The following is a 27403-nucleotide window of genomic DNA, read 5'->3' on the forward strand; positions in this document are numbered from 1 at the left end:
TGTGTTTATGAAGTAAAAGTACATGAGGTTTATTAGGGTGGTAGAAGGGAAAAGTTTGGTTCCTCATCGCCTCATTTTCAGTGTTTCCTGATAACATATTTTCATAAGTCATTATATCCATAAGATAATTAAATTACATATACCACATTGTTTTCAGAAGTATGCTTTCAGAATATCACATGAGTAGAGAATGAAATGGCATAGCTAGGGACAATTTAAGTGGGTTGCCTTGGGTCCCCAAGAAGGTAGCGCAGAAGAGGAGTGTGGAAGGGCGGGCGCAGTGGCCGATGGCATGGAGTTCAGAGGCGGGAATGCAGGGATGGCGGCGTGGCAGGGTACTATTTTTGGATGTCTCCTTAAAACATAAGAACACTAAAGCCGAAAGTTTCTCAATATCACAATATATACTTAAGTGACACGTAGACAGTTGGGTATTATAAACGTGTACGTTGGAAAGGTAAGATTGCAAATGTATTGAAGCAGCCTATTTGCCTAAAGCAACCCAAGTTAGAATGTGAGTTGGAACTGGCAACTCTTCCTATGCTTGCACATGTTCTATCTACCCTGTGGAGGAGGGAGGTGACTCGTTCTAACAACAATGGCAGCTCCCCAATATGGCCTGAAGAAGCCGATTCCTAGAGAACACAAGTCTGTATAAAACTATGCGTATAAAAGTCTGAATGTCGCTCTCTCATTCTCCGGAACGTTAAAATGAATAAACTCCTGAGATAACTTTTCCATATTAGTTACTGGTTATTTCAACAGCAAAGTTGATTAAACTGTGTTACATTTCTGCAGCACAACATTTCTGACGTGGACTGCACACATGAACGTGTTTCAGATAAATGATCCTCCCAGTATTTTCATTTCCTTCTGCCATCCTGGCTCCGGAGAGAGTTCCTTCCCGGCTTCCTGCTCATCTTCCTGTGGAGACATTAAAGACAGAGATGTACCTTAGTTCACGAAATGGACGGGCGCTTTTAGGTGAAACATTAACAAGCGAGGGGCTGCGGAGCACGCAGTCGTCGCATTCACAGAACATGGCGTACATTAGGCGCAAGACTCACAGGGATGTCACTACATTAAAGTTCCAAACCAACAGGACATGTACATTAAATGAAAGACCCAACGTGGTAAACTGTTTTACTGCTCGAACCCCAGCAAGCATACATTAAACGCTCAGCCTACACCGGATGCTTAATTAAAAGGAATATGTATCACTGGTTTATAGTGATTGCCTCGAGAGCCAAACCATGGACAACCATACCCCTTGACAAAAAAGCATCGACAAAAAAAAACATCAAATGCATTTTTTTTAAACATTTTTTTTAATGGGGGGGTTCCCCACCAACCCCCCTTTAAAACCCATTTTTGCGAAACTGAACACTACCATTGAAACAAATGCATTCAATGTTTTTTTTCAAGGGTGTGGTTGTCAATGGTTTGGCTGTCGAGGCAATGACTGGAAACCGTTTCTCTGCCAATTTAAAGGGGAAAAACCCAGTTAAGAACAGCTCATTAGCTGGTGTCTCAAAAAATACCAGAATTATGAGAGGCACGTGATTTGTTTAGTTAAAAGCATCACTGCACAATGCAAGTCGCTATTATCACATGAGTTTTTAGGGTCAGGAACAAATTTAAACAAAAAAAAAACGTCAATCAAGGTAAACTCATAACCACTCACAAGTCTCCCCAATGGCCTAAACGCCTTGCCACTGGATTTTGATGGTCATTTTGTAATCGTCAAATGGCTGACATCAGTGGTACTCCATCATAAAGCTAGTTGAAAAAACATTTTGCAAAGAGCCCTGTATCATGTTTCTGTTTTAGGTTCGTTAAACCAGGTAGTTCAGGGCACAGAGACCAGAACATTAGGGAGCTTGCCACAGCGATCCAACACAGTTGCCAAGTTGCCAGTTGCCAAGCGTCTAGGTGGCATGTGTCGTGACTAAAGCCCCTTCTACGCTTGCGAGAAAGACGTATGTAATATGACAGGTGGGAGAAGGAGAACTGCTGTGTTTCTTGGAGAGTGGTGTGAAACTCGGCATGGCTCATCCGTAACATGTGGAAAAACCACACCATTCAAGCAAAGCCATGCTGAGACAACAAGACAAACAACTTGCAGAGAATCTACAGGACTGGGACGAACCCCAGAGGGAAGAATGTCTGCCATGGTGGAGCGCCGGTAACAGCAGTTTGACTATAGGACGGTGTGCTCTGGACGCTACATTTTGCGAGTTGAATTCATACTCTCCATAGTGTTCCCCAAAAATATTGCCTTCTGGGAAATGCAGTTCAAGTAGCAAAGCATGCAACGTATGTCTTGAGAGAGAAACAACTGATATGCATTTTGGAAAATAGTGAAAGTAGCAAAGTATCAACCATATATTCTGACAGAAAGAAATGTTATGAGAAAGGAAGACAACAAAGCTGCATTCGGGGAAACAAAGTGAAAGTGCTCACGTGTCAAACATATGTTGTGCGAGAAATAGCCTTTGTAGGAAAGACATTTCTTAGTGCATCGTGGGAAACATTGTAAAAGTACCAAAGAATAAAACATATGTTGTGAGAGAATGAGCTTTCATAAGTGAGAGCAGCACCTGATGTTGCATTCTCGGAAATGTAGGCAAAGTACCAAAGCATCAACATTTATTGTATGAAAAAAATACTTTATAAGAAAAGGGGTTAAATGGTGTTCAATTGTGGGAAATATAGGCAACATACCAACGCATCACACATATGCAGTGAGAAAAATAACCTCTGTGTCTGAAAGTAACCATTGAAAAGCTACTGAAACTGATTTTTGTTTAACACCATAAAAGTACCAAGGTCCCAACCAGACCTTGTGAGAGAGATAAAAGAAGTCTCACACTTAATTCTGGGAAAAATAATAGGAATCATACTATACAATAAAAGGCCAGATGTATGTTTGTCCGAAGCCGGCATGTGCCCGCTTCCCCTGTTGCCACCACTAGAGGGAGCTGTTGCCTGCGCATACACTAAAACTTCAAGTTCATCTTCTAGGCAAAACAAATGTGTATTTCAACCACAAAATGTGCATTTCAACAAACAAAAAGGGGAATTTTAACAATAACATACAATTAGCTGCAAAATAAAGCACAAGGCAGGGATACCACGTTCACAGTATACTTCAAGTTGCATCAAGAGAATCATGCTGCACGTGAATTGTATTACTCTGACATCCCTCAACATTATGTATTTCAGTCCAAATACCGTAAATTGAATCCAAGACAATGAGGAGCAGATTCAACAATTGGCTGTATGTACTATGTTGAACTTTCAACGGATTCCAAGATATTTTGTTTGAGGTTACTACTCCTCCAAGTAAAAGGATCAAGATTGTGAAAATACACATAATATATTCACACTCTGAAATGTCTTCCTTTACCCACATTAGCCCATGTTCACAGGATTTTCCACTAGTATCATATAAATAAACTATATTTTCCAGCACGAGGAAACCCTTGACAATGCATTCTAGAAAGCATCGGAAACATACGAAAGCATCAAATAGATATTGTAACAGAAAGTTATAAGTTTCAAGTGATATTGTAGGAAAGGGCCTTCGTTAGCGTCAGAAGCCACTGGCGTGCAGTCTGAATGCAAAAGAGATACCAAAGCATGCACCAGATCTTGTGACAGAAATACAATTCTGACGCCTCATTCTAAGAAACAAATAAGAACGCCAAATAAGCCATTGGAAGAAGCATCTGATTCAATGTTGTTGTGTAACCCACACGTTGAGGCCCTAAAGGGTCAAGCTTTGGCAACAACCTGACGTTGGATGTCCTTCAACTGTAAGCATTGGCAGTTCAACTTATGGACACTTATTAAGTCAAGTTATTATCCGTTCTCATCACACAGGTTTGAAGTTTCATACAGAATGTCTGTCCACTTACGTTTTGGAAGGTCCATGCTGGCAGAGTACACCAAGTGAGTCATCTCCCCATCCAGCTGATGAGACTCGATTTAATACTCATTTGCATCAAATTATGTGGTCAGCCCCTTCTTCTGTAAGTTTATAATTGCACCAATCAATGTGTCTGTAGTCCTGAAACAAGGTTGGATACTGGTGCCCATCTTATTCAACCTGTACATGGAAGACTTACCTTCGTATCATGATGCAGAAAAAATCCCTTCTCACAAATTGGGCTCAACTCTAATGTCTTGGGGCTAGGGTATGCAGATGACCTGCGGCTCATTACCCTTACTCCTAGAGGACTACAAACTTTAATGGACTAGGTTATGGTTTTCGCAAAAAGCTCATAAATTAAGATTTACCACTGCAAAGACCAAAATCATGGCCTTTTCACCTGGCAAGTAAAACACCCAAGTTAACTATTGCTCGACAATATAGAGGCCGGCCTGTGGAACAGTTATTACCTGGGGGTAACCACTGACAGCCAGATAAATTGGGGTGCACACCTTGAGAAAATAGACTTGCAAGTTAAGCAACAATTGGGTGACTTGAAGAGATTTGCAGTCCAACACACGGGATACTACTCCCTTGCCTTCTTAATCACTATTTACAAAATTAAATAAGTCCCCAAACTTACGGGAATGCGTTGTGAGGGAGAAAGAGAGGGAAAGATGTGAGGAGACTTGAGAGTCGCTGCATTAAATCTCTCAAGAACTTCCCGTCAGGAACGCCTTAAGAATATCTCTTGTGTGAATTGAATATCTGTACTTCTAATGCAGTACTATTAATAAAGTGTTCAATGTACTATTGGAAAATAGTTAAACAGGGTGAAAATATGTCGCTGACCTCATTGAAACTGGAAACCCAAATATTGCTGAGATATAATAAGCATGTTACCAGCACAGAAGTATGGAAACATGGAGCAACTAAGACACCACCTGGGACTAAACATGTCCAACTTGACACGGCCCAAATACAGAAGGTTGTTAAAATAGATTACAGACCTAGACAGAGACCAGACATGGGTCAACCCAGCTACTAAATCCTCAAATAGAGAGGACATACATGGGAAGCTAATACTGGCATATCCAGGCCAGTATGTAAGAGAATTACCCAACTCATTGGCCCTCATTACGAGGTTGTCGGTAACCTGGTGGTGCTACCGGCAGGTTTGCCGCCAACCCTGTGACACCCTACCTCCGCCTGATATCCCAGTGCCACAGGGATATCACAAGCGGCAGCAGTAAGGTTTAGTCCCCATTTCCATGGAGTCCCATAGCACTGCTTGGAAATGGGGACAAGGAAGCACTGGCACCATTGCTAACGGTGCCGGTGCTTCAGTGAGAGACATGCCGGTAGGTGCCTGATTTCCTTGCAGGTCAGGCCTGCCGGGGAATCCATGCCCCTAACGGCATTCTCATAGTATGGCAGTCAATAAAGGGTGCTGGTACGTTGCTGCCATCACCCTTATTTCCAGACCACCGTACTTGGACTTAGGCCTATTGTCTCTGTGCTGAATATATGAGATTAAAATTTAACATGATAGACACGTTGCACAGAAATGGACCCAGATTGGCTGTGTCTAGAGCAAATCACACTTATAGAGTGTGCAAGACCGACAAGTTTGAGACTGTCAAGCATCTTCTGTGTACATGCTTTGGCCATCCAGCAACTAATAGCCATGTCCTGGACACTATGAAATGAAATGTTTTGGGGGGAAATGCTATCTCATTGATTTACAATTTCACAAACATTTTGGGGGAATATTAAAATCTTATTTACTGGTTTACATGCAAGCGATTAACTGGGAGGATGGGGTAGTTGTTAACTGATGGACCAATTGTATGGAATCTTGATTTGGTTATGGTAGTACTTATGTTCTATTAGGAGGAAATTTATTGATTGCAGATATGATGTTTTATAAAAAAAGCCACATTTTATGGCTGAATTATAATTGTAAAAAAATAATAATAATTGATGCCACGCGAATCCTATCGCCCTGTTTGCCAAATAATGGTGTCAATGAGACATGAACAAACAAGAAGATTCCTTTGGTGTGCAATAGCCATTTATCAATGCATGGTGCACCAGATTGGTGGATCATTTATTCGCAATACCTCAGTTTGATACATTACTAAATGGTTACTAAGATATTGAAATTGGAAACTAATTTTAGGAGCTGTTCTTGAATATGTCAAATATTTATGACTTTTGTAAATAAGGGTTACTGCTTTAGTCTGTGGATATCTACTGGGGTGCCAAGGGAGCCGGGGGATGTTCATGAGCCAGTGGATGATAGACCTGGAGGTGGTATGTGGAGGATTCCCTAGTCACTGTGTCGGGGACAGTCACATGCAAGATCAAAACGCTACAGGCCCTTTAAGGGCATTGCCAAAAGACCCACAATCTTTCACAAGATGGTGCACACCCTCCCCAAGGCTCAGCGTGAAACAGAGGCTGCCCCCCATCAAAGTTATGACACTTGCACCATTAGTGCTGCTGCTGAGGTCTGAGGAGGCAGCCCCGCCGAGGTCAGCAGACAACAGCATGCATGCACAAACTTAAGAAAATAAGGAATCCAAAATGGCAGGCCCCTTTTTAAAGCCGATTTCCAACCTCTGCATGAATCTCAAGCAGGAACATAGACAACAACTGAGTGGAAAAAGCAAGTACACAATAACCTATCACCTGGCAGTAACCATAATGATACAAACTGCAGACTCTTCTGCCAAGAAGACCAGCCCCAGAGGAGAAGTCACCAAGGTATAAAAGAAAGGTTCAAGAAAATGAGGTGTGGTAGTAAGCAGGAGCCTGTAGCAGGAGTTTTGTGAGAGCTTAGGTTCACGAGGTGGGGAAGGTAGCTGGAAACATAAGGGGAAGAAGAGACATTCGGAGGTGGCAGGAGAGAGACACCAGGAGGTGGTAGGGGTACATCACTAGGCAGTAGGAGGGAGACATCAAGAGTTGGTAGGAAGAAAAAACAAGAGGCAACAGTAGGGAGACATCAGGAGGTAGTAGGGGGAGACACTGGGAGTTAATAGGAAGAATACACCAGGATGCAGCTGGAGGGAGACATCACAAGGGGATAGGAAGAAGTCACCAGAATGGCAGAAGGGAGACATCATGAGATAGTATGAGGGAAACAAAGGGAGATGGTAGAAAGAAGAGGAAGACATCAGGAGGTGGAATAGGAAGACACCAGAAGGTTGTAAGAGGTAGACTTCAGGAGGTGTCAAAAGGGAGACATCAGAAGGTGACAGGAGGAGGTAATCAGGAGGTTGTGTCAGCCAGAGGAAGAAGGATCAAGGAGGTCATGTTTAGCCCAAGGCAGAGGGTAGAGATGGGACCCCCTATAAGAAGGGGATACAACCATGTTAAGTGGAGGAACAAGCACACAGCAAATAGGAAGCACAAGCACATCGCATAGAGGAGAAACAGGCTCAGCAGAGGCGAATAGAGATGACGAAGAAGAAAGAAACCCAGATCTAGTAAGCCCATCTGAGAAACATAGGGCAAGCAAATCCAGGTGGCCTTGTCGTCAATTGAAAGAGAAAGTCCAGTTATACCTGCAGAAACATCCACATGACCTGTAACAGGACAGGTGGTGTTCATTTCCCATGATCAACCACATACAGACTGGAGGAGTTTTAGAGTGAGAACCCTCCAGTCCAGATTGATGGGCACACCTCAAACTCTCATGAACTTCATAAGAAGATCTTTGCAGGTGTGAACCATATATTGTATTGAACCTGGCCAGTGTGATTTCAGACACACACTCTGGAGGAAGACCTGCTTTTAGTTGGATTCCAATGCAGTAGACAGTGACAAGTCATCCTGACCATTTCAAGAAGAACATTGTTCTCTGTGTTCTTTGCTAACTTTGGAGACGTTATTTGATGGGCGTATGTGGATAGCAGACAGCCCAACCTAAAACAAATTCAAAGAATGGGGAATCCGTTGGGGGCGGGGAGTCTGACTAAAACTGATTTTCGTAATATAGTATTTGTCTGAAGATGGCTGAAGATCAAAAGAGAAGTACTTTGGAACCATACCTTTGGCTTCGTCTAGTCTGTTGATCCATGCCCATGTTATGAAAGGACCCCAATGTGGGATATATTGACCCACTCATCGGCTTTTCCCCACATCACTAAGCTGCATTTGTGCAAGAAACAGCAACCTGGCTGCCCTGGCTTCTGTGTGCACCATGACCTCAAAACTGCGTTTTGGAAGCAACACAAAGATGGCTGCACCATCCTGCCTAGCACACTTCAGGCATAATAGAACAAGGGGACACACTGAAAAAGTATGCCAGTGGGTTCTGAAACCTATAAATGGAATCAAGTGAAAAGGAAAGCCTGCCATTGCTGCAAAAGACAATAATCCCCTTTGAAATGAAACATTTTCACCCTTTAAAAATGCTGTTTTGACGCTAATTCCATCTGTCCATTCTGAAACCACTGTGATTCAAAAGGCCCTGTCATGCCCAGGATATTTCACTGTGCTTCACCAAAACCAGACATAATTCCTGAGTGACAGGCCCAGTCAAACCACTGAGGGAAATCAATAAGCAGCTTCACTTTTACTTGCATGGGAACACATGTTTATTTCTTTCCAAATGTATCCAAGCTCAACAGTTCAAAGAGACTTTAACTCTCTGAGCCAGGTCAAGTGTAAATGTATCTATACTTTAGATAAAACTCCTGCATTCAAGGAAATGACTACAACTGCAAAGACAGTGTAGGCATCTGAGGAAGCTGCCACACCGAATTTAAAGAAAGAAATGCTAGCAGTTTTTAACGCGCGTGGAAAAATGGGCTTTGCTGACTGAAGAAAAAAATGGCCTATTTAAAAAGTAAATTCTTTAGTGAAAGCCAGCTTACTTAGCAATATAAAGGGATTATGTTAGTGGTGATAGCATCCCCAAGGAAGAGAGATACACCATAAATCCAGGACACGCAAGTGATAATTGCCAGCTTGAAAAACTTTGAATGGGTCAGGACAAAGAAAGTTCACACGCTCGTCAGACATTCGTCAGTGCTCCAGGCTGGGACAAGAGAAGTCCTGGGACATTAAACCTGTGAAGTGTGAAGGGGCAATAAAACCTTCAATTAAACTGGGAACCCCCACCCCACACAGGGACGAAATGACAGTTGGTTGCCGTTGGAGTAAAGAAAAAAAGGATCTAGTGACAAGGGACTGCTTTTGGTTACTTTTATAAAGAAACGATATTTATCTCTGCAGTAAGAATTAGTAAAAATGTTAAAAGTTTGCAGTGTCAAATATAATTTGGTGGGCTTTCTTTTAAAACTTGGTAGAACTCATTGCCACATGGGGAACAGAAGTTACAAAATATGACAGATTCCAAGGAAAGTATTAATGTTGCAAATATAACATTTTTACATACATCCCTGGGGATAATTAGCATCTGTGTATAAAATTGTGGAATTTTAGGCCAAATCTTTAATGTTTAAAATGACCAAAATGTATCAGAAAGGCAAAACAGGGTCACGCAGACCTGAGGATTGGACTGATCTGTGCTGCCCATAATATGTAACCTGTGTGTATAATTTGCCAAGAGATTGCAATTTTAAGAATGTATGTTATTGGAAAAATCAGATTTTCAGTAAAGTCAATGTGGGAGTTTTTGGACATTGTAAGACTCCCCTCATAAACCTGACATCATTCCCTTGGAAATCCACCCAGTTGAGAGGGAGGCAGAGACTAGCACCCTTGTCCAATCCCTTTGTTAGGGGTGTGTTTAGCTAAGCCTGCCCCAGTCATATACTTGGATGATTTCACTAGGCATAATGAATAAGGGTCCAAGACACACCAACACTCTTCCTGCATTCCTGTTCCATCTATCCAGACTCCAGATCCCAACTAAAAGTACAAGCATTGCCGATCCTACCCCAGTGTCCACTGCAAACCCAAGCATTGCTGATCCTGCTCCAGCAAGGCTTCAAATTCTAAAAACCTACTAACCTCCCATTAACCAGGAGAAAACTGTGGTACTTTTGGCATCCTGATCCAGCTTGGCTTGCTGCCACTCACTGCATGCTGCTGCCATCCTGCTACCCTGATGACATATATTATCCACTGGCCAGAATAGCCAGTCCAGAAGTGCTTCCAGGGAACCAGTCCCTGCCAAGCTTATCCTGTCCCGCTGATTTTGTCCGGCTGTCCTTTGTTAGACCAGATCCGTGTGGTGACCAGAACCGCTGACTGTCCAAAATCGAAAACTAAAAAGTGGACTGTGAGTATCAATCGGAACCATAGAAAACCATAGCATACCTTGCCTTGCCCTTAGTTCAACTCTCTAAGTCATCTTTCCCTTATCCTGATAACTTGTAATATTGTCAGAATTATTCTTGAAACCATGCCTTTGATTTATTGTGCTAGTGCCATCTCTGTAGTAATTCTGCCTTGTGTAAATCCTAAAATAGTAATCCTATTTCGAGTGATCAGACTGGTTCCGCCAGGACGGGCGCTGGAGAGCTTGGGTTGAATTTGAAAATCAACCATGGAGCTTACTGTGTCCCTCTTTGGTTGTCTAGCTGAATGCTCTAGTGTAGAGTAAAACTGTTCTTGTCAAAACTGATTTCCTTTCCTTTGTCACCGCTCCATTTTGCTCAAAACGCACCTCACTCTATCTTGCATATCTCACTCAATTTACCAGCTAGAGACCTAATTTCACTTCCACATTGCGATTTCCAATATTTCACCCATTTTTATCAAAAACCATTCAGGTAATTTCAGGTGGGAATCGCAAAGTTTGCAATTTCCAACGCGTCATTTGCTGCAACATGTTTTAAACCCTGCCACGCATTTTCAAACTATATGTTCTTGCTAATCAATTGCTTGTGAGTGTTAGAACATTTGCATTGTTGTTGTAGTGAGGAATAATATTTGCTTCAAGGTCTTTCACACACATTCATTATATAATTGTTAATTTCTGAGTGTCATTTTACAACATTGCCAGGGGTTAAAAATCAGTTTTTCTCTCTTGTTTGGAGAGGGAAAGTTGGGTTTGAATTCTGTTTTACATTTGCTGCTTCTGCTTATCCACTCAGAATTGATTATTTTTGGGTTGAGGGAACATTGCAGGGGGAAATTCTAACTTAAGTGCTATCTTGCCTAAACTCAAAAAGTGCTCCTTTTCTCTGGTGTTTTGTAGATGTGTCAATAGAAGGTTAAACTAAGTGTATTGCTTACATTCCCATTGTTCTTATCACCCCATTGGTGATTGCTGCCCCATATTAAAAATGGTATTATTTCTTTTGAATTTTCAAATAAATAAATAAATATTACATTGTATCAACCAGCCTGGTTCATGGTCCATTGTGACCCGGGATATTTGAAAAGGAGGTGTGATATCAGTGGTGTACCATTTCAAATTGAATCTAATATAAAAACATAAGCATTTCAGTCGTGCTCTGCATACTGGGCTGAGACTAAGGTGTGCGTCGCCTGATTGAAATCCTTAACACTGACAAATATATTAGTTGGAGTGCCCATGCCAAGAGAATGGGCAGCGTTTTCAATGTTCCATTTAAGTCAGCAATGTATTGTGCATGTTGCATGTACAGGGCAAAGGATCCACAAATGTGAAAGATTATTTGGGTGGGAAAAAGTTCCACAAATGTGAAAGATTGTTTTGGTGGAAAAAGGCCATAGAATTGCTGACAGATATAAACAAGGTAAGCAAGGGTCTTTCACATAAAACTATATTTAATCAAAAATGTATTGGCTATATGTAGAGGTAAACATAGCAGACACCATTTGATATGTTTATACAGTACATCAAATAAAGTATGTTTACAGTATTTTCTATCACTATAATGTGGCAGGTGTAGTTATAATGGCCTGGAAAATGTATTGTCTATCCAACATTATTGGAGGTCAATGATATAGACAGTGTTTTTATAGACCAAAATAAATATTTATGAACTGAAAAAAAATCAATATCTAATGGTTTTCAGAACCAAAATCTTTAGGAAATGTAGGATCTAGGATGTATCTATTTTTAGGACAATGTAGTGCCATATAACATTTTATGAAATTGCTTTCTTCATTAAACATATGGCATTTTCATAGGCCTCCCACCATTTGTATTCAATAATAAAGGGCAAGAGACAAATAATAAGAGAACTGGTTATATTGGATTTAGTGGAAACAGAGGGTTTTATGTTATATGAAGATTGTTCTCAAATAATTCATTCAAATCCTGTAAAGCTTTTGCACTTCTTGAGTTTTAATCATTCCTCAGACAAAATTGTATTGCGACCATGAACAACTCAAGCCCAATCGTTTAGTTACATCTGTACTTACAAGGTAGATATTCTTCTTTTATAAGGTAGTAAATGCCCTCAACGGGATTTCTGATTTATCAACATTAAGACTCATAATGAGTTCCCCTATCCCAACAGCCTACCAGAGGGCAAATGTTTAAGGCACTATGACAATACTGACTCAGTTCAGAATGATTGCCGATATGTTTCCTACTATGTAGTATAGACACATGGGCCTCATTACGAGTTTGGTGGTAAATTCACCAAAATACTACCAAACCCAATTACTGTTACCACCACTTGGCCCTGTGAGGTTAGATGTGGCGGTAATTCCCTATTCGTGGAGATATATAAGACTGCATAGGATCTTTGGTAGATTTACCACTAGTGGTATTAACGCACAGTATATCTGCCAATTTGTGGAGATAAAGTGGAAGATGTAGTTCCAGCAACAAGCTGGAGGTGAATCTGGCACTTTCCCTCCAAACGTTGGTTTTACAGCGCAGTAATTCCACTGGCGGTAAATCCACCAAAGATTATAATTTGGCGGTGTGGGAAAAGTGGTGGTAAAGGAATTACCACCATTTTTTTCCATCACTGCCAAACTTGGAATGAGGCCCATTGCCCCATTCTAATTCTATGTTCATAACAATCATAATTCTGCACCATCCATGACAGTGTTGTTAGAATCTGCTACTATCACTACCCCGATGTATTCTCCCTTCACATCTTCCCAGACTCAGTCCCTTATGTGAACATGCTCTTCTCCTCTTGACTATAATAATATCCTCTAAATTGGCCTCCTACAGGGCCCCCTTCAACAACTCAAATGTTTAAAATGGAAACGTTGGACTCTTAGGGTCTGATTCATGGAAGCATTTTGTAATGGCGCAATCCCATAGGAAACTGCTCCATGAATCAGGCCCTTTAATGTGCACTGATTGCAGAGGACGCATCTTCCCATCCGTCTCTGCTCCGTTGACTTCCAGTCAACTTGACAATCCAATTTAAATCTGCCAGAATCCTTTTCAAGGGCCTTACTGGACTGGACAGTTTTCCTCGGCACCACATTTTCTGTTCCTGCCCCCAAATACCTTGTTTCAATCCAAATAAACAAACCACATCTGCATTCCAAAAATCAACAAATGAAGTAGAAATGTTTTGCTCTTTGGAGCCAAGTTGTGAAGTTCTCTCCCCATTACCATCCACTTGGCCCCTACTCTACTGATAACTGAAAGAGCCTGAAATACCTTCTATTACTTACTCTTCCTTCTCTGAGTATTCCGTGTTTGCTGACCCATCATGCTTAAGCTCTTCGAAGCCACTTGCAGTTTACAAAAATGGAACTAAATAAGTAGCTATGTAGGTGTTATCAAATATTTAAAAGGCAATTACTATTACTACTAGCTTCAAAAGGAATGGTTTTGGCCTTTGTGGGTGGGACCAGACTGAAATGCTAATTTTATTACCTCTCTGTGATGGGTACAGTGAGCTAAAACGTTGTTGAAGTCCCTCAGTAGAGAGGCTCCAACACCATTGTAAATGTGATCACGCGTGGTATTTTACCCTAAGTTACTAAGGGGAATCCAGACATGGACCCCATTGCTCCCTGCACCCTAGAGAGGGTCAGCTTCACATCACTGATGAGTCCCAACATGGGTGAAACACATGTCTGGGTTTGCTGATGGTTCTTTTGTTTGGAGAAGAAACATTCCTTACCTCTTGGTAATGTTCTTTCTGATGGATGTCCCTCCCATGTATTCCTTATCTATGATAATCCTATCCATAGCGCAGCTGTTCTTCGGAAACCTTTCCACCACCAAGGGGTGCAGCATGACTCTGCAGTGGCTCTGCCTATGCCGCTAAGAGCTCCTTCCCGGACATGACATTGGTGCCAATATATATTGAGGCGCCATGCCCTGTGACCTCAGTTCCACCCTTTTTCCTTAACACTCTGATGCTGAGGGATCACATACCAGTGGCTATCCGACAAGAGGGCAGGTAAGGAGGGCAATGAGGAATCCGTGGGAGTTCCAACAGGTGAGCGCCCCAACCTGTCCGAGCTGCATCAGTGATCACTGTTACTAGGGGCCAGGGTTGAGAAAACAACACGCCTCTCAGAAATTTGTCTCTCACGGCCTACAAGGAAAGGTTTTGAGTCACTCTAGATGAAACCTGCAGGAGGTTTGATATGTGGCCCTGAAATTGCCAACACTGGCAACCGAGGAGTCACTGAAGTGATATCATGCACAGCCAAGCCTTTGGAATGTCTAGGATGCAGGAGGGCTTGTGGCCTAGTAGGCCAGAAAGGCAGTGGCAGTGACTTGTCCTGTGATTGGAGGACATTGACCATCTGAGAGATGTTCACCATTCTGTTCTCGGATTGGGAACACCCTACGCAAGCAAGTGTCCAAGATCGCCCTGTTAAATCAGTGGGACTGGGCCTGCGAAACCTGAGACTTTATGAAGTTCAGGGAAAAGACCAAGACACTAGGTGAGGGGAGCGAGCTTAGACGAGCCAGTTGTACAGGTTAGGGAAGATGTGGCAGAATACCTCAAATAAAATGTGCACCTAGTTGTGCTGAGGAGACAGTGGCCACAGCAGCTCTACCTCTGGGGGCACCTTTAACTTTACCCCTTGGGAAGCTTCTGCCCTGAAATCTCCTGGGGCTACTAAGAGGCTGACGGATGAAATCCCCAACCCCTCGCAGAAGGAGTGGAGGGCTGTTGGACAGCCAGACACAAGGACTTTTCTGTTACCTTTGAGAACCCGACTTTCTGAAGGGCGTCCTCTGCCTTAGCCTCGAACAGGTTCTGCCCATCAAATGGCATGTCCAAAAGCATAGCTTGAACATCGTGCATGGAGCACAACATCCTGATCTAGGAATGACATCTGACCACTGTATTCTGCACAGGTATGTGATCTGCTGCTGCATTAGTCACTTTGGACTACAGCCCAAAAGAGAATTTCGCCAGGATACAAGAGGTGATCATTGCATGAAGGGCAAGCCTCCCCAATGCTAAACCCTTCTTGCCTAGGTATTCAGTTCCTTACTCTCCCTGTCAAGGGGAAGAGATGGGAAGGTGGATGATTTCAGGTTTGCAGTCACGGCCTGTACTACTAAGCTCTCAGGGAGACATGAGTGGGCAAGAGGGGGCAGGCCGATGCTTCCTAGCCAGTTCCCTGTCAACTGCAGGTGCAGAGGTGGGCCTTTACCACACCTCTCTGCTGCTACACTGATTTCCGCAATCAGTTTGAACTGACTCTTAGGTCTGCATGGAGCAGGTAACCCCAGGGTACCAGCCCCCATAGTCATCAGTCTCTGTAACGATGCCGCAGGCTTGTAAGGGGTGGGGGCTGGAAGGATGTCCAGCTCAGTGGATGTGTCCAAACCACTGGCCTGCTGGAGATCTTAAGCCGAGCCCTGGCCGTCTTTGCCTTCCCATAAAACTCCTCCAGAGGGTCCCTCTCTTCCCTGGAGAATAAAGGTTCCAAACCAAAGGGTGCCTGTTCTCCCTCTTTATCATAGATTTCATACATCTTCGGAAATTAAGGGTTTTAAGGGGAGAGGAGCATACTCCATAGAGGCTCCGGTGCAGATGATGCCGAGGATGAAGCCAGAGCCTGCGCTCAGACTTCAGCACCGGAAGGCAGAGCTTGACGGCACTGGGGACTTCTTCCATCTTTGGGTTCAGGTGCCAATGCGTAGGCGTGAAGGAGTAATCTCCTGCAGGAGTCATGTGGGAACCAGCAGATACAGTGGGTCCCGTCGGCGCTGAGGCAATCAGCGATGTCACCAGAGCCGCTGGTGCCTTGGCAAAGATGTCAAGCCTCTTGAGGTGAAAGTTCTCCCATTCCTCCGAAGTGGAGGATTGGGACGGAAAAGGTACTCGAGTCGTCATCTCTGGGAATTCCCTGGAGGGCTTGCTCTTCTTCTTAGACAAAGAAGAATGTCGGTGCAAGGATCCGGTCAGCGAGCGAGATGGCCTGCAATGCTTTTTTTTCTTCTCCACTTCCTTCTTTTTCTTGCATGACCACTAACAGGACCTTGCGACTTCACCTTAAGTCTTGTTAAGTATAAGAACATTTTAGCTCCCTTTCCAAGATGGCCTTCTTGTACATGGACTGGCACAACCTGCATTCCTGGCTGGCATAGTCCTCGCACAAGCAGTAGACAAATCCTGTGCGGATCCAATACCAACATTTGTAGACAGCAATCCGTGGAAGGCCTCAAACCCAAGGACTTAGGTTGGGCATGGCGACAAAGAAGAATTAAAAAGAAAATGTAAAAAAGTTGTGTTCCTGTAGTGAACAGAGTGCACAGAAAAAAGGAACTGAGGTCAAAGTGCACGGCACGTCAATATATACTGGCCGTCGTGTCTGGGACAAGGCGTGTAGAGTTATCGGCAGATTCTTGCTGTGTCACCTGGTGGCAGAAACGTTTCCTAAGAAAAGCTGTGCTGTGTAAAGGATTGTGTGAGAAACCAAAGGGTGTCTCACACACTAGTCCTCGGGGACTTGTCATCCCGGTAGCCAGGACACGGCCACCGCTTTTGGATCCAGTTCCTGTGGGTTGACCAGTGTGGGAGTATCACCGGGTTGAGGGGTCTTCGTGGAGTGGGGGTGAGGACGCTGATGGCGAGATGTGGTATTCCCCCCTCTTTTGTTTATCCAACCTATCCTATTGTTTTAGGATGCTATAAGGTCACAATCCCCCCATTTTACACAAACACTGGGCCAAGGAGGGTGACAGAGTAACAACATCCATTCGCACACATCATACTGGACATGTCCCGCTAATCGTGTCAGGCAAAGTCAGACACTCAATGCTAAGTGCATACACCTGATACCAATCATCTCTTCTCACACGAATAAAAGGCAGCACCCAACGACACACACTGAGCAAGGCGGAACACAAGTACGAGCAAGGCTTCCGGGACGAAGGTAAACCTACTGGAGCAGAACGACGGACCAAGGGACAGGAGCAGCAGGTCAGAAACGCCAAGAGTTTCTTACTGGAGGTTGTTGCCTCCAACAGGCCATGAAAGACACATGGAGAAGACAATATCCTGCAAGTGAAGATTGCATTGTGTTCTAAGGATGCCAGCAACCCTGTCAGGTGAACAGCAAAGTTGGGGAGGCGAGGTCAAGCCTGTGGTACTAACCTTGACACGTGAATTCTGAATTGTAAAAACCAATAAGAGACTAACACAGGCAATGAGTTGACAAAGCGACCTGAAACACTGGTGTGTTAAAAGTTATTGCAAGTGGAGGCTGCATGCAGATCTAGGAATGAACTTTAAAGTAAAAGTCAGCTGCGAAAACAGCAATAGTAAGTAACGGAATAGGCCGGTGAAAGGAAGTAGCCCACTCGAAAGTCTCTGTGAAAAGTAAATTGTTTACAGCATTAAAGCGTATGAAAAGCAAAGGTGAAATAAAGAGGTTAACTGCCAGGGAAGGGGGAAAGTGAAAGTTGAACTGTGAACATTTAGTTGAAGTGCTCCTGCTGCGGTCTCTGAAGAAAACCAAACACATTTGAAAGTCTTCGAAATCCGAACGTGTGTTGAACGTTAGTTTGAGCGGCCGGAACTCGGCAGAGGGGGACCTACGAGAACTGTGTGGTGCAAAGTCTGAGCCCAGGAGTGGCGGACCTTTGTGAACTGTTTTTGATGAAATGTTATTTTGAAGTCAAAGAAAAGAGACTTAAATGCGGAAGGCTAGATAGTCCTCAATCCACGTGTTGGAACTGTTTAATGTGTTAGAAGCTGAGCCAGAGTGGGCCATCCTGCCTACAAGGACAGCCTTACTGCATGAGATCTAACATGGGGAGGAGAGCTGGTTCAACTACATTTATTCATTTGAACACTGGTTTTTAATTTTGCATACAGTTCTCCTTTTTACACTTTTTGTATATGAAATAGGGCAGGCATAAGGTTTTGTTAGCAGAGGCCATTTTGATTTGACAGACTCCACTAGGACTGCATTATTTATTATTTGATGTTCGAAACTACTCCCCTCTTAGTTATAGGGCAAAGTAGGAATTTCTCCAACTCCAACAATTTCAATAAAGGTTTTACAAATTGTACCCATTGTATCAGTGTCACACTTGTTATACCATGCGTCCCCTACAATTGTCATAGATGAGTAATCCATGGGAGGAAGGAAGCCATTAGAATCGTGCAGCATGTTCATGCTGAACTGCCCTGGTAGGTGGGACCAGATTGATATGTAAATGGTACTTCTCCTCTGTGAAGGGTACAATGAGCTAAAAACTGGCTGTAGACCCTCCCGAGTAGGATACATTCACCATAAAAGGTCAATTGAGCCATGTTTGTTCTCGGTAGAGGGCTCATACAGGTAGGTGTTTTGAAATGTTAAGATAATTATTGTTTTGTGACATTTACACTAACATCCCTCTTTGAAAAAAAAGGTTCACATTAACTTCACAAGGAATACATTTGACCTCATTTACAACCAACGCATGCTATTATTAAAAGGTACAAAAAATACACTTTATAGAAAATATATTTCACATTCTAGTTTGCAGCGTTGCCCATACAACTTTAATCAGCGTGCCTTAAAATTCAAGAACTTTCATCACTGTCCCAAAAATTACTTTTAAAAAGCTTCCACTACGAAGAAATGTTCATGTTTTTTGAGAGCAGATACTTTTACTTCACCGTTTGATAAAAAACAATAAATTTAGCATCAGAGACAGTTTATGTGCTGCAGCATCGTATTTTTGCCCCATCTAGCATATTTTCTTGACAGGTCTGCCAATTTTCCAATTACTTGTACCTCCATATGTTATCTGAAGATCAGTCAGGTCTAAAAGAGGAAACATGAGCGCGTCAGGCAGCGGCATGCTTACAATCTTCCGCAGCCTCAGCTGCAGGAGTTGTGCTCATAATTCACTGCAACCTCCTCTGAGCACACTGGAAAACTAAAGTGACATCACACTGGCTGTTTCCATAGGAATGAGATTGTGCTTAGTCCTAAAAGGTGAGAGAAGCGGATGGCGGGCCTGCAGAAGCGGCTTTCAGAACACATTCTGTACCATGTTGATCTCCTTGTGTATTTAAATATTCCCTGCTGATATGTAATGTCCTGCACGCCACCAGCGTCTCTGAATGTCCATACCCTAGATTCAGTATTCAAACTCGGAGTACATTTAGACTGCTGGAGTATGTCATTTACCAGCAATTTACACAAACAAATTTATCACGAAAGGAAAAACAAACACTGGCATTCCGAAAACGGTTCTGTTTAACAAATATGCCTAACTGCTGTCTCACTTAACATGACTGCATGTACTGTATTTAATCCTAACTAGTGCCGTGTAACTTCCGGGTTTGGGCACTAATCAACAAATGTAATAAATACATAAATAAGGCTAGCAGTTTGGGCTTTTGTGTAGGCACTTGCCAGGCACAGCCTTAGTGGTATTTACTACCCAGTGTTGGTAACAGGTGCAAAATGATGCGAGTACCTCGGCATCTAATAGCAGTGCCTGGCAAAAGCTTAAAACGTATGCATAATCCAAAAAAGTTGGCTTTCCCAATGATTGCTTTTAACAGGATTTCAGTGAAGGTAACGCATAGTGCTTATAAAAAAGAATGGCTGAAGGCAGACCTGGTTAAGTCATTTTTATTACACCAGCAGCTTGTTTACAGCTCCAATTAAGTCATTAACTCTCCAAGACTGTTTGAACAAAGTTAGATGGTAAGGCTTGATTAAAGCAACCCCAAAGAGATACCTGCATGAGGTGTTATGGGCGTGTAGGGGCAGGAACAGGGTGGGATTAGTATGGCCAGTAGTCAGTTAACAGAACAGCCCATTTTGTAATACAACCGTTAAAGTGAAGCTGCTGTTTAACAGAGATTGGGGGCCAAAAATTACAACTTGGTACTTTAACATTGGAGAAACAGTGGCAAATGAGTCTTGAAATACTTGCCCTTTCGGGAGTGCCGTGGAGAAGAGTGCAATTTGTGTGGCCAGACTGGTATTGCAGTACGCACTCTAACTGTAGTGCACACAGAGTATTCAAATTGTGACTGCAAGAAAGGAGCACCATAGAGCGCGAGTGGCGCGGAGGAGAGTGAAGTTGGCGTGATTAGACTGGTGTTGCGGTAAGCACCCTAATTGCAGTGCACACAGAGTATTCAAATTGTGCCTCCAGGCGCGGAGCGCTCTAGAGTGCAAGTGCCATGGAGGAGAGTGGAATTGGTGTGACCAGACTGGTGTTGCAGTACAGACCCTAACTGTAGTGCACACAGAGTATTCCAATTTTGACTGCAAGCAAGGAGCGCCATAGAGCGCGAGTGGCGCGGGGGAGAGTGAAGTTGGCGTGATCAGACTGGTGTTGCAGTAAACACCCTAATTGCAGTGCACACAAAGTATTCAAATTCTGACTGTGTGAGTGCTAAGGAGGCGAGTGAAGTTGGCACCATGGGGTCGAGTCGGAAGAGTCGTGGAGGTGAGACGCGCCCTCAACATTATCTCTAGAAGAAGATCTGTAAGTCCCTGCTCTCTTACCGTTTGGGTCTGTTTTATGTTCTGTCTGATGTTGCTACTCGACATATCCACTGCTGCAGTAACTCAAGAGCTTGGTTAGCGCAGCCTTAGAGTCCTGCTCACTTATTTCTTCTTACTAATACATTGCCATCCGGATAAGTTGAGCTGATCTAGTACGTTGGGAGGATTGGTTTTGGTGAATTTTCAGACCAAGTATTTAGGTGCTGAGTTAGATAAGCACTTATGCGTGAGGGTCAGGGTTTTAAAGGAGATTCTGTTTTTGATAGACAGCCAACAGGCATTATGTCTGGTTTCAGAAATGTGGCAAGATCTCAGTATGTTGAAGACTGCTCTGAGAGCACTGTTTTGCAGGACCTGAAGTTTGTTTAAGTTTCTTTTGCTAGTTTCCAAGTAGAGCATGTTACAATAATCCAGTTTGGATAAGTTGAGTGCCCTAGCTAAGGTGAGCAACTTGTTGGTGAGAGGAAAGGTCTGCAAGCATTTATTAATTTACATGTGTAGGCTGTATCAGAGGCTATAGCGTTCACTTGTTTCGTCAGAGTTAAGGAGGAGTCGAGATAGACACCAAGTGGCTTGACATCTTTGGAGACTGGGATGTTGATAACGTCAATGGAAAAGAGTTAAAGGTGATGTCTAGTTTGTTTAGTTTGGCTTTGGAGCCAGTTAGTAGTAATTCGGTCTTCTCATCATTGAGGCAGAGGCCAGGTGTGGCCATCAATGCCTGAATGATGAGGTACATTTTATTCCAAGGTTTAGTGTCACTGTCGTGGTTGCCAGAGATAGGGATAAGGACCTGGGTGTCATCTTCGTAGTTAGTTTAGGTGACACCCAAGTGGTCCAGATCATAAAACATTGGCTTGGTAAATATATTATAGAGCGTCGGTGACAAGCAAGTACTTACTCCGCATGTCACCGGTGCTGGGTCAGCTGATGCAGTAGGAGAGAACAGTGTAAGGGAGGAAGGGTCTCCCAGGCCCCCCTTGATTCCTAACAACGCACATGATATGCTAATTCCGCAGTTGACAGCACACCTCTGGCCAAGGTGTGAGGTTACCATTGAATGACCCATAACTGTGCATGGCATATGAGCAGCGAGACTCCATTTTGTGTTAACAACCAACTCCATTTTCTAGTAGGCTGCATGTAAACGCTAAATGCAGGCCTGCACCTCTCCCCTTCATTCTCCGCACACAGCCAGCGTGCCAACCCCCACCTCCTTCCCTCTGCCGTCTCCATGGCTGTCCTGTTCTCACGGAAGCTTGGGCATGAAGTGTAATCAGTTAAACACTATATCTCCTCTTCCTTTTACATCATTGCCCTTTGTGTGACCGGGCCGAAGCGTGGTCTTGGAGAAAAAAATCCATCTCCACAAATCTGCCTCTGCACTAGCAGACCCATTCTAAAGAAATCTATAGACCACAAGCCCCCTAACCCCACAACACTTTGATGTAACAGTTGCATGCCCCTTGCCCGTGTGCCACTCCAGTTCACCCCTATCACTAATCCCATGTGGCCATATATTCTTCTCATACTAACAAAGAGTAAAACACCTGCAGTAGATCCAAGGAGATACTTGATTGATGTGCTTTTGAAATACTGTGTTAGATAAGACACCTGGACCCATGTACCCTTGGTTTTTATTGTTCAGGTCAAAAGTCTAAATTATATATATTGTATGCTGAGATTTATGAATAATGCTAAGATATGTGTGGCCAAAAGGGCAAATGTTAGCTAGAACGTGGACATCGCCTGACCCCACATCCCTCCCAGATGAGCCCAGCTGACCTGTGTGCTCCAAGAAGTTACAATCTGAAGCCGACCAATCCTGAAGCAACATCCCTATACGAAACATACTGACCAGTCCCCTTTGCCCAATGAACATTACTTATTGTATCCCCTATAGCACACGTCATAGATGATGTGTTTTTGTAATATAATGTGCATTTCTCGTTGTTTGGGCAGAGCGCTCTCGGAATAGCAGTCTCATCTGCGTGCCCCATTTTAACTTTATATAAAGACTTATTTACCGTACTTGTTCCTTGTCTCATTCACTACTGGGGTGTGTCCATTATTGTCTCTTATTTGGTTATTTCACTGTAATAGTGGGGAATGCCAGCTTTGAACAGTCTCATTGTTCTATTATCCAAAAAGGATTGTATGCAAGCAGTAGTTTCCTCAGAGAAGTGGGCTGAGGAAATGAGGTGATTGCATAGGACTTTGTGGCTGACAAGGTCAAACGCCACTGAAAGATCTAGCAGTAGGAGTTGCGTTATGTTGCCTTTATATTTTTGGTCATCAATTTGCGTTTTCAGGTCTATAAGTGCAGTTTCAGTACTGTGTCTAGGTCTAAACCCAGATTGTCACTGGCACAAGAGATTGTTTTTTGAAGGTGTGTCTGTATTTGAAGATAGGCTGCCCTATCGAGAATTTTCAATAGGAAAGATGCTGTGGTGATAGGCATATAGTTCATATGGATGTCTGGTTGAGGTCGTTTTTTTTTTAAGGGTGGGAGGACCCATGCATCTTTCAAGTTAGTAGGAACCGTTCTGGATTCAAAAGAGGAGTTTATGAAAGACGTGATGGCCTGTGCAAGTTCTTTAACTGCTTCTTTAATGATGGTCGCAAGGCATATGTCGCCCTTGCATCGGGATGGTTTCAGGCTAGTGATTATGTTTACCACTTCTGTAATGGATAAGGTAGTGGATTTGAAAAGGTTGCACGGTTTCCCAGCTGGGCGCTGAGGCTTGCGTAAGAGCTAATGTTAGGTTTTTCTTATCAATTTTAGTTTGCAACTGTGATATTTTGTCAAGTAGGGCTACTTGAACCTTGGTGCACCAAGTCTCGTCTTTGGAACAAGTCTCTACTTATATCCCTTTGCAACTGTTAAGAAGGTGTCTCTGTTAGAGGCTGATATGTGGTTTTTCCAAACAGATTCAGCCTTTCTTTTGTTATCTCGTATAATTTTGAGGCTAGGGGTGAAACAATTATTCAGGTTAGCTTGAGGCTTAGCTTTACGCAATTTAAGGGGGGCTATGGTATCGATGGCTAGAAGGAGCGTTTGGTTGTAGCGATCCACGAATGTGGAGGGGTCAATATTAGTATTCGAGTAATGTAGGATTGGTTGTGATAAAGTTAGTAGGGTTTCTGTTGTGTCACTCTTGTTATTTCTTGTTAACGCCGGAGGAGCCATGGCACTGGTTGAGTTTAGTCGCGAGCAAGACTCTATGGTGAACGTGATGGCATGATGATCCGTCCATGCGCATGGTTCATTGGAGAGGATGTTAGTTTTGCAGTTCAGGTCGTCAATCCAATTGAGAATTCTGCCTTTGTTGTGCGTGGGTTTGTTGATGCGGTGGGAACATTCTAGTTCTTTGAAGCCTAGGTTGTATTTTTGGGAGCCTGGTTTGGTGTCAGTAACGAGGAGTTGTTGCAGGTCTTCCACGAATGTGGATATGAGTCTGGGTGGACTATAGAAAAGATGAATATTTAGGGCACGTGAGGCAGATAGTGTAAGTTTCATATAAGGAAGTGCAGCTGAAGGGAACGGGTGGTGGGGGAGGGCTCTAATGCCAAGGTCAATTTTACTGACGATAGCAACCCTGCTCCTTTTGGAAGATTCACAATTGTGTCTTGTGATGGTGTAGTTATCTGGGATAGCTAGTGCAAGTAACGGGCCTGCTGTAGCATGCAGCCAGGTCTCAGTACTGGCTAGGAAGTCTAATTGATTGGTGCTAATAAGGTCAGACATGTCTAGGACATGTGCAATCAATGACCTAGCATTGATTAGAGCTCCTTTGATTGGCGCAATAGTGATGCTAGACTTACTAGAGCCACCCGTGGCTTTTGTAGAAGAAGGGGCAGCATAATTGGTAACGTTTTTGTGAGGCTTCACAGTTTTGTCGTTAGTGGTAGTAGTTCGCGACTTGATAAGGGTTTTGGTCATAGGTGTTTGGAGGTGAGAAGGATTGAATCTCGATCTTAGTCTAAGGTTTCTAAATGCTATGTCGCTAGGTTGAGTCGGTGTTGGCCGTGCAGCATAGCGTTGGATCCATTGGGTAGGCGAGAGCGCATTGGTATCGATAGTAGATGTAGGGTTGGTGTGTAAGTATTAAAGAGGCTGTGGTGGCCAAGATGGCAGGCAGTATGTGGGTGCTATAGAGTCAGGGTGAGGTAATGCCGTGGACATGGAGACACTGCTTTTGGTGTGTAAGTATTAAAGAGGCTGTGGTGGCCAAGATGGCAGGCAGTATGTGGGTGCTATAGAGTCTGGGTGAGGTAATGCCGTGGACATGGAGACACTGCTCTTGGTGTGTAAGTATTAAAGAGCTGTGATGGCCAAGATGGCAGGCAGTATGTGGCTGTTATAGGGTCAGGGTAAGGCAATGCCGTGGACATGGAGATGGAGACACTGCTCTTATAAGGTGAGAGGGCCAGGTCAGATGTCTTTTTGGTGGTAGCGTGCTTCATAATGCAAAGGGTGGTGGCTAGGACTTGTAGAAGCAACGTAGTAAGTATGGATAAGGCGGCACTACCTAGGAATGGGCGATTCTGTTGCTGTCTAACAATGTACAGAGGCATGACTTGCAATCATAGGTGGGTAGCTAGGGCTATGGGTGAGTACTTCATGTGGAAATCACGGGTAGTTAGGTAAGTGTCAGATGTGGGGCAATCATGCGGAAAATATAACAGAGGAATATGGCTAGATAGAGACTATTATGTTAAGAGAGCCTAAGCCACGTTCTGGAATAAGGTGGCCAGAAAAAAGGAAGCACTTAGTAACCCGGCTCACGTGCAGATATTGGACAGTAAATGGCAGGCTTTTAGGCATGCACAGTACCTAGCAATATGCAATGAGTGTAGTAACAGTTGGTGTGGACAATTTGGCATAATTGCCTTCTAGCAGTGATCTGATGAAATATATAACGATAATCGTAAAATTACATGCTTGACAAGGTCTAACTTCTAATTCGGGGGTCTGTAAATACAGCAATCATATAAGAGGCAGTGATAACTATCGTATCATGGTCGCAGTTATCTTGTTAGGCTAAGACGATCTGCGGCCGAGTAGAATCACCAAGTTAACATTAGAAGGCAAATAGGCAGGTAGTGTAACATCTATACAGTGGTAGGTATGACGGTAGATATTCAGTGAGTAGTGGCCTTAGTGTTAATTGTATAATTAAGCAATAATTCAATTCTGTAAACGGCTGATAAGGTTGCCAAACCAGAAAGGAGACTAGCCCTATAGGCGGTTAACAAGACCGCGGCAAGGATGGTGCCTAGGTTGGTAACGCAAAAGTACATACAGGTTCAATCCATACAAGTGTAGATAGGACTCGTAGGTATTTGGTACTTCAGTTGTAACATGCACAATAGACATTGGTTTAAGGAGTACTGAGAAGAATTGGCGGCAGTCCATAGAGAGGGTGGAGAAAGTTACTAACAGGATTGTTCATGGGATGAGGTAAACGTTGGCAGCATAACCGGCCCAATGGCACTGACAGGCACAGACAGCCTTTTAGTGGTGCATTCTGGTGTGGGCGGGCCTCCGCCTGCTGGCACACCTGATTGGCTAAAGGCAGCGGCATGGCCCAGTAGAAACGTGCTAGGAAAGCTGAAGAAGCGTTGCTTAGCAACGTATGCAGAGCATGGTGGGGGCCATTTTAGAATGGTCGGATAAAGTTATAATAACGCACAGACTTCGATTTTGTCTGCTCCAGAGGTTGCACAAGTTAAATCAGCTGCTAAAACAGATATGGAATGAAAAGTGGAGGCAGTTGGAGGAGCGGGGATCTCGAACGTCGTTGTAGGTGTAGCTCTGCTTACCAATGTAAAATGCTGGCAGCGCATTGGAAGTCTCGCTTCTCCAGAAGCTGGCATCGGGGTGAAGTGGGATGGGCTCCAGCCCTCCCTGTGAAGATGGTCATTATGGCGAGATCAGGCACGAGTTAGGGCACGAATATCATTTTGACAATGATTTGTATATATTCTGGATTGAAGAAGGTATTCATTTTTGAGGTTTTGTAAAATCAAAACACTTTCAAGAAACTACAACCGATACATGTTTGTCTTATTTATCACGTAAAGAGTGCAGGAATTAATCAAGGCTCACCGGTGGTTGCAAGGTGTACATCCTTGGTTAACATTTACTTGTAGTAGGTTCTGGGCATTATCTATAATACACCTGCATATGCAGCGTGTCTCAGTAGGACATAAGGCAACCGATTTTATTTTACAAAGTTTTCCTAGGTGCAGCATTTATAGTCAGGCTTGCCCAATCCTTTTATTCCTGCATATTGAAACCACATTGGAGGTCGCACCTATAAACTCTAAACAAAAGGTCTCCTCAAGATGGCAGTGTTAAACCAAACCAGTCATCAAGCCTATGCATTTCAAACAGGGCTCTTCAGGAGCATCCCTAGCCTCTGGTTCCCCTAATTTACCTACTCATCTTTCACTCTACTATTACCTTTACACTACATACACAAGCAACATGCACACTGCAGCCCGACGCCTGCTTGCACCACCTTCATCGCCTGAACTAGTGTAAAGCCACTTAGGGCTCAATGCATGGCCCACAATGTCTTTAATCTTATCAAACACCCCCTCCAACTCCTCTTCCAAGAACAGAGGCTCTGC

General features: G+C 43.5%; 1 protein-coding gene across 2 annotated transcripts in view; it reads right to left on the bottom strand.

Moving 5' to 3' along the window:
- Positions 1-688: 688 nt before the first annotated feature.
- The window catches only part of PHF14 (PHD finger protein 14), a 2413061-nt gene continuing 2386346 nt past the window's right edge, over positions 689-27403 (bottom strand). Inside the window, exon 19 of one of the 2 annotated variants that reach the window (XM_069648631.1) lies at positions 689-924. In XM_069648631.1, the coding sequence (XP_069504732.1) occupies positions 838-924 (87 nt within the window). In that variant the 3' untranslated portion in view covers positions 689-837. The remainder of the gene's footprint in view (positions 925-27403) is intronic. The other variant, XM_069648632.1, reaches the window with a different exon arrangement.

This window comes from Ambystoma mexicanum, chromosome 2q, assembly GCF_040938575.1.
Source record: "Ambystoma mexicanum isolate Mex_15411 chromosome 2q, UKY_AmexF1_1, whole genome shotgun sequence".
NCBI classification, from domain to species: domain Eukaryota; kingdom Metazoa; phylum Chordata; class Amphibia; order Caudata; family Ambystomatidae; genus Ambystoma; species Ambystoma mexicanum.